The 13327-nt window shown below is 33.5% G+C and overlaps 1 protein-coding gene across 1 annotated transcript; it reads right to left on the bottom strand.

Annotated features, from left to right (window-relative positions):
• Positions 1-7027: 7027 nt before the first annotated feature.
• Positions 7028-8850, bottom strand: LOC127788763 (uncharacterized). The gene is made up of 2 exons (XM_052317366.1): positions 8100-8850; positions 7028-7546 (listed from the first exon to the last, which is right to left on the bottom strand). Exons 1-2 carry the CDS (start codon positions 8621-8623, stop codon positions 7132-7134), a joined length of 939 nt encoding a protein of 312 aa, XP_052173326.1. The 5' UTR covers positions 8624-8850; the 3' UTR covers positions 7028-7131.
• Between the last annotated feature and the right edge of the window lie 4477 nt (positions 8851-13327).

Genomic DNA, 13327 nt, shown 5'->3' with positions numbered 1-13327 from the left:
TATTATATTTTATATTATAAAAATATCAATATATAAAACATCCATATAAAATTACTTGAAAGTTATATTGAAATTATTGCTCTTATGCGGTCTTTCGTCGCTCGTGTCCTCAATTTTAGTAGATGAGAAAAATTACAGGTGAAAACTTTATCTCATTATGTAAGATAAGAAATTGAATCTATGACCTATTAATATGAATCTCAACTTATCATGATTTAATCATTGAATCTATGCTATGAAGGCTTATGAAAATCATCTTACATATATATGTGTGTAATTTTTTTGCCAAATCCATATTTTTTCTCTCTTAATCGTATGAATTTTTTATTATTTTGATTAAATTCATATATTTATATTTTTAAATCAACTCAATCCCTATACTTTGACACTTTTTCTCGTGTTGTAAGTGACAACTCGAATTTTTTCGTCATTTTGATTATACCTTTATATCTATATTTTTAAATTAATTTAATCCTCTAAATTTTAACATATAAAAAAAAAAAAGTTAAATTCACTTATCTCACTTTACCTTCTTATTTTACGTATCAAAATATAATATTAAATTTATTCAAAAATACAAGTATAAAGATATAATCGAAATAACACAAAATTTAAATTATCACGTAAGAAACAAAAAAATTAAAATATAATAATTAAATTAAATAAAAAATATATGTTTAAAAAATTAAAGAAAAAGATAAGAACAAAAATATGGATTTTACACAAATTTTGCCAGTGAGCCATTAAAAGATCAGAATTAACAAGAAAAAGTAAATTCAAAGTTGCCCATGTAGGTGAGTTTCTGCTGCAATGATGGAGCCTGTCATTCCAAGTGGTGTGAAAGGTTATGAATATATATATAGACTAAAACGGTATCCAATGCCCATGTGATTATGAAAGCTTGTTTACACCAACTCAATCTACCAATTTGTCAATGTGATTGCTGATATGCTGACGTGTTCCTTATTAATACTTTATATTTTATGTCATGTTAAAATAAATTTATAATTATCAATTTAAAAATACCATCACAAATATCAATCTTTGGAGGTGTAAATAACATTTTAATACCCTTAATATAATAATAATTCATTAAATACACGTGTTATATAAACTCATAAAAATTTATATACTAATTTTGTCTTGTAAAGGGGTTTAAATTTTAAATTTTATTAAAATAGAAAACTATACTAATCATAACTCTATGTCCTATCTTACAATTTAAATTTAAAGGGAAACTTGTTTCTTATTTTTATCTTTTTTTATATAAATATATATTTATTATAATATTTTATCTCGACCACCTTTCTATCATGAATATATTGATATCATGAAGTGTAAGGATTGCTTATTTATAAAATATAAAATTAAAAGACTAACTACACGTGTTAGTCAAGGATGGTAATTTATTAATATCTTGATCGATACTTAATTCCATGATTGGTTCAACCTAAGATTAGGCTTAGTTACTCTTTGGAGTGAAATTATTTATCTCACCACTCTTTAAAATGAGTAAGATAAGATTGTATTAAAATAATTTATTTGTAAGATTTAAGAAAACTTATTCGAAATGAGGAGAGATAAATTTATTTAAAAAAGAGTAAAATAAAAATAACATATAATTGTTTTTAGATAAATTTAATAAATACAATAAAAAAATTTATATCTCACTTTTTTTTTTATCTTAACTAATAAATTAATTCAAACGTAAATTTTGATAGAAACCATATAATTATTACGAAAATATTCTTTGATTAACATGGTTTTTTAAAAAAAAGTTATTATTGTATTTTTCACTCTAATATTATTTTATTTTATCACTAATTTTATTATATTTTTAATCGTGATGGATGTGAATTATTTACCCTCCCTCCTTGATTGTTTGTTTAATATCAACAAATATTAAATATATTTGGCTTTTAAAAAGATTAGCAAAGAGTGGGTAAACGGATAGGCAACGGGCAAGTCAGGATAATCATAAGATAATCGATCACAATTCGAAAACAAATGCACTTCCGATCAAGGACAGTCAATCGCCGCCGGCCACGTGCACATGCGAAACATATTTGGATTTGCCGACGATTCCAACCGCATTAGTCTTCCGCCCTCGAACAAATGAATATTCGCCACGCGTTCGACGGTGGACAGCTGCCACCGGCGAGCGGAACAATGCATCGCGTCAGGCGAGAGCCGTCCCGTCAAAGAGGCCACGCAACCGAGGCGAACGTACACCACGGAGCCTGTAAAGGCGGGCGGGGCCCTGGACGGCGACGGGGCCGGCAACGTGGTGGACAATCCACGGTGGAGGGAGAGACGGCGGGGCCCGCGGGGAGTTGTTAAGGGCATCTTTTCGAGGGTGCAGATAAGAATGTGAGGGGGGGCGACGTAGGGTAGCCGGGCCCCAGGACGAGGACTGTCCACCTCGCTCTCTATATATATCGCTTGTGGGATAGGCTCACACGTGTTAAGATCTCTTTCGCGGGGCCCACTAGCCACGTGCCCACCATGCCCATATGTCAGCCCAACTTTAAACGGCCATCGGTGTCATGGAGACTGAGAGGCTGGCACTGGCACTCTGGCCTTCTCGCTCCTCCTTTGATTTTTTAAATTCCTAAATTGTTAGTTTAAAATTAGTATATTTTAGGAAAGCGACAAAATTGCTGTTTACTGAAATATTAATATTTAAAATTTTAAAAATAATTATTTTATAAAATAAGAATAAAATTATAAAATACGAATTTACAAAAATAATTATTAATAAATTTAAAAGAGCTAAACACAAATTATTGAATACGAGTCATTTCCTGAATACAATAAGTCAAAAATATATATTTGTCTCTAAACTTTTATCGTTTTTTTTTTTTTGTAATTCTAAACTTTTTGTAAATTCAAACGTGTATTTGAAACTTATAAAATTATTTATTTAAATACTTATCCAACAAATGATACTTACATACATGTTGATGTGATAGTTTTTTATTATCTCTTGAGCTCCCATCTCTCTCACTCTTTAGTATCCCATCTCTTTGAGAGGTCTCCTCAACTCCGTCTCTTTCTCTAATGATGTCTCTTCAACTCTCTTTTTTCACTCCCTAACATCTCCTTCGCCCCCTTCTCTCTACTTGGCGAAGTTATAGATCTTTTACTCAAACAACTAAAACAACTAAGAGCAAAAGAGAATAATTTGAAAAGAAAAAGAAAAGAGGAGAAGGCCAAAGCTAGAGTTGCTTGAACTCTACATATGGTTGATTGTAAACAATTATCTTTTTTTCCATCTTCAAAATCAAGCAACAACAAAGAAAGGGAGTTAAGGAGACATAATTGGATAAAAAGAAAGAGACCAAAAACACCGCTGGATTTGAGGTGATGCAACTAAAAAGAGAGAAAATTGAGGAAACATCGAAAACATAGAGAAGAGATACTCTAAGAGACGCAGCTAGAGAGAGAGAGAGAAAGGCAATCATGTTTTATAATCATTCTATATAAGTTATTAAAGAATACCAAGTGCAAGCAAAATAGAGTTAAAAAAAGTTTTTGAGAGGCTGGTTAGATGTAAAGATGTTAAATGGGTCAAATTGTGCTGGGCGAGGGTCCTAGGGCCCATAGCTTGGCATTTTCAACCACAAGCTCACAAGGCATCGCTCATGGTAGGGTTGACAATGGTTCAATTTGATTTTGATCTTTGTTAAAATTATAATTAAATTAAATTTAAATTATTAAAACCAAAACCAACCTATTATCCATTAGTTTTAAAAATTCAAAACTATAACCAACCCATTTGATTTCGATTCTAACCATAATTTTTTAAATTTGATCCATACTAACAAATAAAGACAAACTCTTATAAATAGCATTCATAAAATTTTTTGATAACTCCACAACAAACAAAGACAAACTCTAATAAAGTTAACTTCTTCTTGCATAAAGTTACAAATTAACTTCAAATTTCTTGGATATAATTATTTGACTGATAAAAATAAAATAATTTAAGATTAGATTTTATTTTTATTTGTTAATTACTTTATAAATGTTAAATATTTTATATATTTATAATAAATTAGTTAAAATACTTATAAAAAATACATTAGTCAATATATATATTATGTGTATATATAATATATTAAATAAATAAATATCTATTATATATATGTATATTTGGTTTGATTTGGTTTAGTAACCCATACATTTGATTTGGTTTCGGTTCGAGTTTTGATTTGGATTTAGTGAAAATTATAACCAAATCATATCCATTGAAACAGTGTTCGATTTTTCTCCAAACCAAACCATTACTCAATCAAACAGTTTTTAACCATGTTGACCGATTTGATTTTAGTTCAATTCTCCATAGTTTCGATTACAATTGTCATCTCTAATCATAGGTCAATATATATATATATTTCAAAATATATAATTGTAAATTATAACTCCTCATCTATCAAAATTTTGAAATAATAAAAAATATTATTTAATATAGCATTTTATTTCGAAAGAAAATAATAAAAAAATCATAGTCAGCCCACCTAAGCCTACTGGGTTGGCCTAGCTTGATAGGCTAGAACAGCACAAACCCATATGGGTCGTGTCCATGGGTCGAACTAAGCTAGCCCCATCCACTGTGAGCATTGCATGACACAGTCTTTTACTGGACCGTATAAAGACATAGCCTGCTTGGCACAGGCTGCCCAAATAAAAGGGGGCATGTCGGCCCGGCACTGCCTATTGACATATCTAACTAGACGTATACATACTAAGAGGCTACACCTCTTCATAGTCACTCCACCCCCTCCATGGCCCGCCTCTATCTAATGTAGTCAAGAGCTGTGATCTACCAACTAGAATGTTATCTAAGATATTTACAAGTAACTTTCTAGATATTTACAAATCTAGAACTGTTTAGGAGATGTTAGATCTTTCTAGGAAAGCCTTTGATCCATCCAGTAGTCTTAAAATCTTCCAAAATCTTGTTTTAACCTCTCCAGGATGTTGTTCCTTAGCTCGTAGAGTTGCTATGTTTCATGCACCATGAAACAGTGTGGTGCCTTGGCTGTATCTATTTATCATGATACTTCTGGCACATCATCAGCTCAGCTCTGATGGAACTCACCGCAGTAGTGCTCTGTTGGCTATCCACACAGAGAAGTGAGTTCTCCAAGAGCTGATCACTCATCTCCAACTTCAATAATTTTGGTAGAGGTAAGGCCAGGATCTCCATTTGTCGGCAAGGCTCCTGGGTTTCGTCGAGGTATTGTTTCTCATCGAAAAGATCGAGGCCTTGACCTGTCATCATATGAGGGAGAGTTCAACTAGAACATAAGTCCTCTGCTTTACTTCCACGATCCCACAACCCTGAGATAAGTGCCATTGCTCATTGCGTCCCACTAGTTGAGTTTCAGGTCATACTTAATCACCCATGTCCACTGGAAGGCTTGAGACTAACACTATAAACAGGGGTCCTCAGGTCATCTTAGGCAACGATAACATAAGCACCTAGCTCTCTACCTCCATTTTTGCTCTCTCCCTAGTGGCAGTCTGGATCTCTTCCTTCTAACTGTGCCTGTCTTCATGTATTGACGGCCAAGGCCAATCATAATTCCTAACTTACCACCGACACCCTTTAAGATTTCTGTTGTACTCCACTTGGGAAATGCACGACTCTGCTAAGCACTGTCCTGGCCTGGAGTTTAGCACATCATCCCAGGACTCATGTTATTCCACTTACAAAAGAACGCTCAAGAGAGTGAGCCTGCTCTGGTATTAATTGAAAATAAAAATCCTTTCAGGGATACTAATTTTTCGAATCTGTTTGATAAATAAAGTACGAAATTACACAATCAAACCATCATAAAAATTACCAAATGTAATGAAGAAAATTGCAAATAACTTTCATATGAAACAGACAAACATCACAGGATCTTGTCAAAGCCAAGCAATCCAATATTAACACAAATGCAAAATTGCAAGGGTACTTTTTTTTGGTACCAACCAATCTCCAAATTCTCATACCAAATGCCATGGAACAATTCCCTAAGTGTTAAACCTGCAATTCCTTTAAACTCCATCAAGAACTAAACAAGGACCACCAATCAAACCCTAGAGTTAGGTTAAAGAGAAACAGTTGGGACTTGGGAGGCTCGAATTCTAAAGTTCTAAATAATATCTTCTACAAGATATCTCTAGGATTCCAATCTATGTGGAGGCATCCATTTGCCTTGTATTTATAGTTGAAGTCCAAACTCAATAGGAGACCAAATAATCCCAAATTCCTATCAAAACTGCCTAATTTCAAATAATGTATCAGTAGCATCACATCTGCAAACAAAACAAGCATAAGGCTTGAAAGTCGACTAGAATTCACATAAAAAACTCAAAACATTGAGCCCATAAGAGCCCATGAAATGTCCATCGACACACTTGTAAATCCATTTTGACCCACCCCCAACCTGGAAATGCAGGAATAACAATTTTGCATTATATACAAAGTGGTAGTTCTTTTAACTCTTCTTTCCCATGGTGAAAGAATCAACTCAATCAAATACATGGTGAAAATTTTATAACCAAATTACTAGAGTTATGTCAACTTGAACTTTTTGATTTTTTTTTTTTTAATTAAGCAGTGAATTTGATGTAATTGCACCAGATACTTCAAAACTCAGACCATGGCCTTAACCACTTGAAAATCTTACACATGATATGAATTAAAAGATCAAAACTAACATGTTTTGTTTGCAGAATTTGCCAACACTAAACTTCAAAAAGACACAACAACAAAGGACATTCAGTGTCAAAACAAAACAAAACAAAACAGGAAAAGAAACAACAACAATAATACAAAAGATGGTAGACAATGATGTGCTCTAATGACAGTTACAGAACCATGATATCTTATCATTTCTGTTTTTTTCCCTTCACAAAATACTTCTTGTCATTTCAAAAAGAATCATTTCATACTTTTGCATCTTATACTTCAAAGACTGATTCTATCTAAAGCATTAAAAACTATCCTCCCACATTCATCACAAGAACGAAAGACCTTAAAACAGTACCTGTTGCTCAACAAAGGATTATGAATTTAGCACATCATTGGTTCAATGCGGCCAAAATATTTATGAATGAGTTATTCTGAATACCATATCAGTTTGATGAGCTAAGAGAATTTTTAACATTTCGAAGGATGCTCCACATGAAAGTGGAAATAGTGAACAGAATTATACCAGTTACAATGGCATACTTTAGCCCCAGGTTCACCAGCAAGTTTACCAGAAGCCCAGCCAACACTACGCCACAGAAATTTGCCGTGAAAGCAGACCAGAAAGGCATATCAAGAATAGAAGCAATGATGGCTCCTGTCCATGCCCCCGTTCCAGGGAATGGCACAGCAACAAACAGCATAAGACCAAGCCATTGAAACTCTTCCACTGGACCGGCTTTTTCTTTGGCCTTCTTGAGTAACAAATCAACCCAACGAGAGGCAGGCTGGCTACTCCCAGCAAGGAAGGTTGCAAATTTCTTCAAATAGAGTATTATAAAGGGCACAGGAATCATGTTCCTACAGTTGCGGCTCCAAAATTAGTTATGCTCCAGGTCATGAAACCAGCAGTGTACCAAAAAGTCAATCTATGGCTTCTCAATTATCAAACAGATGGCCATAACAAATTAGCAGCAGCTATGAAATCGTATCTGAAACTCTTGATTCAGCAGGTTTAGAGGATGGAAAAGGCAACATTATTACTGAAGAAAGTTCATTGTAAATACAAGCACGCACATTATTATCAATTGGGTAAGAGGAACAAGGAAAAGACAACTACAACATCATATAAAGCCTTTATCCCACTTTTCTGTGGGCTACATGAATTCTAGCATCCTAGTTATTTCTATCAATGGCTTTATCTTCCATAATGCCCTTATAACTAAAACGATACCCAATGTGTCTCCCACCAAGTCTAAGTAAAAGCCAACTGATGATAAAAATTTAAACCAAAATTTGGACGAATCATTTCTCAAATTCAGTAAAACAGGAACTAGTAGTTAAATGGGATTTGGACAATGGCCTATATGCAAAAGGGAATAAAGCTAGAACCATGAGAGAAAATGAGACTAACCCCAAAACAGACAAGAGGGTCAAGAGAGCAGGCTTGAGCTGCAACCAGTAACCGACAGGAATAGCCCCACGAAGTTCAATTATGGGAAGTGTGGCAAGGGCCAGCACAACTGCCTCGTCAGGCCAGCCGGAGCTCCGTAACTTTCGGGCAATCTTGAGGCCGAAGCTCGAGGCTCTAATGGAGTCGGCGGCGGCATTGGCATCCCCAGAAGCAGCGAACCACGCAAGAGACAACGACGCCCAGAAGAAAACCCACGAGGCGAATTTGACCGGCCGTTGCTGAAAAGACGGCAAAGCGTCAATTTCTTCGATCGAGACGACAGACCCAGTTGAAGAAGCTCGAGCTGCAGCGGAAACGAGCGGTGGAATGGATTGGAACGCAAGAGATGATGATGGGGGCTTCGACGTGAAGCGGGGAACTTTGAGAGAAGGACCAATTGGGGGATTAGGCGAGAGTTTCGAAGGGATGGGCTTAACGCGAGGGAATGAGAGTACAGGAGGTGGACGAGAGAGAGAGGAAGCCATATGGGAGAGACTAGAGAGATGCAATTATTGGATAAAATGGTATCAAGATCTTGAGCAGAATCTGTTGAGAGAGTGAAGTGACGAAGAGGAAGACGAAGACGAAGAGGAAGAATGGGAAAGGCGGCTACTTTAGCAGGGAAAATGAATGGAGAGTTGTTTAGCAGCCCAGCCGGTAGCCGCATTGGGGAGGATTTACCGAGGTGGCCCCCTCGCGGCTCGCCCTTTGTTCTTTCTTCTTTCTTCCGTGGACTATTCTATATTGTCCCACGAATTTATAAAAGTAGTTACTAAAGTGGATTAAAAAGACTCAAATGCCCTCACCCAATTTTTGCCTTTCTCCTCTCTCCTCTCTCTCTTCTTCCATTACCTCACACGAGTGACGGTCAACGAGACGAGACACGTCGATCCGCGATCACGCGACCATGGGAGTGAGGCAAAGACTGGGCAATAGTATTCCTTGTAAATTTGTATTTGGGGCGAGAGTAGTTTAGTCTTTTTGACCTTATTTTGTAAGTCTCTCGATAAGGTTTTCTGGTCCTATAGTATAACTCTTGACAACTTATCACAATATTGTCTAAATTATTATTAAAAATTTAATTAAACATTTAAGAATGGTAGTTGATATAATATTTTTATATTAATATATTTTGTTATTATCTAAATATAATAATAAAGTATTCATTTTTAGTCTTTAATCTTCTAGAGACCTGTAAAATAAAAGACGATCAAGAACTCAAGATATCTCTCTCACGATTCCTCCCATACTTAAACTTGTCTCACCCAAAAAATATATAAATATTTAAGTAGTTTGTGTATAAATTATTGTATATTTCAATCAAATAGATCATTTTTTATTTATAGAGGTTAAATGACGATGGATGAAAAAATATTATATTTTTCGAGATTGTATGTTTCGATTTTCCAAACGAAAATTTTGAATGTAATTAAGCTGACTCATTCTTAGTAGCTCATTGTTGACATTCAGAATTGGTCGATCGTGATCTGTCAACCTGCACTAATTAAATAAACACAAATACGAAAGGAAGAAACAAATAGCAAATAATGTAATATCTTAGTATTTTGAGAATAATAATAATTAATTTTTTGTATTTAAAATATTTTTGGCATTCATTAGAGATTATAATTGGAAAAAACTAATGTGTTTAAAGTTAGTGGGCTAAGTTGAAAAAAATAAAGGCTAAATAAATGGGTTTAGAGTTAATGGGTTAGACTAAGTAAATGGGCTTAGAGTTACTAGGCTAAGAAAGTAGGCTTAAAATTAATGAACTAAATAATAATCTATTTAAAAAAAGATTTAGTGAAAAAATAATTAAGGTAACAAAATAATTAAAAATAATGGGTGAAATAATTGAGAAATATGGGAGACAAAGTAGGGTGTGGAGAAATAATTAAAAATTATGAGTAAGATTTAGTGGAAAATAATTAAGAAATGTGACAAAATAATTAAAGATAATGGGTGAAATAATTGAAAATGTGGGAGACAAAATAAGGTGTAGATAAATAATAAAAAATAATGGATGAAATAATTAAGAAATGTGGGAGACAAAGTAGGGTGTTGACAAATAATTAAAGATTATGAGTGAGATTTAGTGAAAAATAATTAAAAAAGATGACAAAATAATTAAAGATGATGGGTGAAATAATTGAGAAATGTGGGAGACAAAGTAGGGTGTAAACAAATAATCGAAGATAATGAGTGAAATAATTAAGAAATGTGGGGGACAAAGTAGGGTGTGAACAAATAATTAAAAATTATAAATGAGATTTAGTGGAAAATAATTAAAAAATATGACAAAATAAATAAAGATGATGAGTGAAATAATTGAGAAATGTGGGAGACAGAATAAGGTGTGGAAAAATAATCAAAGATAATGTGTGAAATAATTGAGAAATGTGGGAAACAAAGTAGGGTATGAATAAATAATTAAAGATTATGAGTGAGATTTAGTGAAAAATAATTAAGAAATGTGACAAAATAATTAAAAATAGTGAGTTACTACAATTATGCTAACCTTAAATCAACTTTCTATAAATAGAGAAAACTTAAAAGGTTTGAGAACTTAGATTAGAAAGAGAAAGGTTGTAAGAAAAAAAAATTTGAGAGAGAGAGATTTGAAAAAGAGAAAGAAAAAAAAAAATAGAGAGAGAAAAATATCAAAAAATTCCTAGAAAAATCCTATAGGCTGGGTTTAGTAGTTTGTGTGAAAATTTGTGGTAGAATGCGTTGTTGGATACGCAAATCGAGATTTCATCACAGTATTGAAGAATACCGAATCGCTCCGCAGGAATGTGAGTTATCTTCAAAAAAAATTTCAAAAATTTCAGAAATATGGAATGATATTTTAGAATTTTTTATGATGAAATTGGAAGAGAAATGCATGAATTGGTATTTATTATGGATTTTTTGAGGTAATAGATGCTTGAAAATCAAAGAGAAAATGAGAAATAAATAGAACATGGATTCTGAAAATTATGAGGAAATTTCTGGGGTTTAAGAATATTGCTTTAGGAATTATTGAGAAGATAAATTGAGAAAAATTTATAAGGAAATATTTATTTCATAATCTTGAGGAAATAATAGGAGAAAATGAGAGAAATTAAGAAAATTAGAAATCTAATTTTCTTAAATAATTATGATACCCAGGGTACGACAAGGTTCATAATTGAATACGATTGTAAGTCTGACACGAATTTTGAGGCAAAATTATGTTAAGGGCAAAATTGTCTTTTTGCAAGATAAGTGGTACTTCCCAATTGGACTAAGTGTTATGATCTTATCATGATGCCATGCCTTGTTATGAGTATGTCATGTAGATTGCATTTACATGTTTTGATCTATGAAATATGCATATGAGCATGATGAGATTCACGATTATACATTGCATGGGTTTAGGATTAGGTATTAGCTCCGTTACTTTGTCAAGGGTGCACCCATACACCCCGATCTGGCAAGGAGACTGGAAAAATGATAGGTAATCTTAAGGTACGATCGACCCAAACATGAGAGTTATGATACTATGTGCATTACATACATACATGAGTATTAAATGTTTTGTTTCCCTTATTTAGATGATTCATCATCTAATTTGGGTTTTGCCCCTAGAATATTCAAACGTTCCAGATGGAGATTGTAGCAGAAACGAGGATGAATGAGGCATGAAATGGCACTTAGTAAAGTGCATGATGAGTTGTATGATCAGTTTAATGTATGTTATGTAGCTCATGTATTTAAGTTCTGCTACTTCGAATTCTGAACGTTTTGAGGAATGATGATGTAGAACCCTATTTAGGGTTAATATTAGTTGAGAACTTATGTTATGTATTAAGTCATGTTGAGAAATTTATGTTTCCGTGATATAAGAACTAATTTATGATTAATGTTATGATATTAGGTTCGATTCTAACTTCCGCATTTAATATTTATGATAATTCTCTTTAGAGATAAATGAATGAAAATTTTGGGATGGATAAGAGTAATGATATGATTTAGTCTTAGTTTTAGTAGTATAAAAAAAGAAAAAAAAATTATTTCAGAATTGTCCTGAGTTATAATGCGCTGGGAATACGGGGCGTTACAAATAATACACATGAAAATTTTTACGTGGTTCGGCCAGAAGAAACCTATTCCATGACTGTTCTTTGAAAACTTTTGCAAAGTAATAGCATGTAATTGATCATTCACCTATAATGGTGTTTTAACCCCTATTTATAGAGAGAGGTGTTTATAATTTTAATGACTTCTAAATATAGAAGAATAATATCATATAGATAATTTATCCTTATCAGCTCCACAAAATTGGGAATAGATTCCATATTATCTGGGATGTGGTTTGCTCTAGATAAGGCAGGTGTGCCCTACCTCCGATTATTACGTGGTCTTTTTGTCCTTCGAGCTGATTGAATTGACTAGCAGGCTAAAGGTCTTGCTGGGAGTTCATTTACTCTCGTTGTCAAAGTTCGAGTTTCAACGATTTGCAATCTTACTGAGGTGTTCTCGACCTTAGGCTTATAACGCCCCGTTTCTCGAGCGCGTTATAACTTAAGACAATTCTGAGATAAATTTTTTTTTTCATACTACTAAAACTAAGACTAAATCATATCATTACTCTTATACATTCTAAAATTTTCATTCATTTATCTCCAAGGAGAATCATCATAAACATTAAATGCGGAATCCAGAATCGAACCTAACATCATAACATTAATCATAAATCAGTTCTTACATCACATGAACATAAATTTCTCAACATGACTTAATACATAACATAAGTTTTCAACTAACATTAACCCTAAATAGGGTTTTACATCATCATTTCTCAAAATGTTCAGAATTCGAAATAGCAGAACTTAAATACATAAGCAACATAATATACATTCAACTGATCATACAACTCATCATGCACTTTGCTAAGTGCCATTACATACCTCATTCATTCTCGTTTCTGCTATTATCTTCATCTGAAACGTTTGAATATTCTAGGGGCAAAGCCAGGTTAGATAATGAATCATCTAAGTAAAGATACAAAACATTTATTGCTCATGTATGTATGCAATGCACATAACATCATAATTCTTATGTTTGGGTCAACTGCACCTTAAGATTACCCGCTATTTTTTCAGTCTCCCCGCCAGACCGAGGTGTATGGGTGCACCATTGGCAAAGTAACGGAGCCAATACCTAAT

Source organism: Diospyros lotus, chromosome 13, assembly GCF_014633365.1.
Source record: "Diospyros lotus cultivar Yz01 chromosome 13, ASM1463336v1, whole genome shotgun sequence".
NCBI lineage: Eukaryota > Viridiplantae > Streptophyta > Magnoliopsida > Ericales > Ebenaceae > Diospyros > Diospyros lotus.
This window is presented reverse-complemented; position numbering and strand designations above follow the sequence as displayed.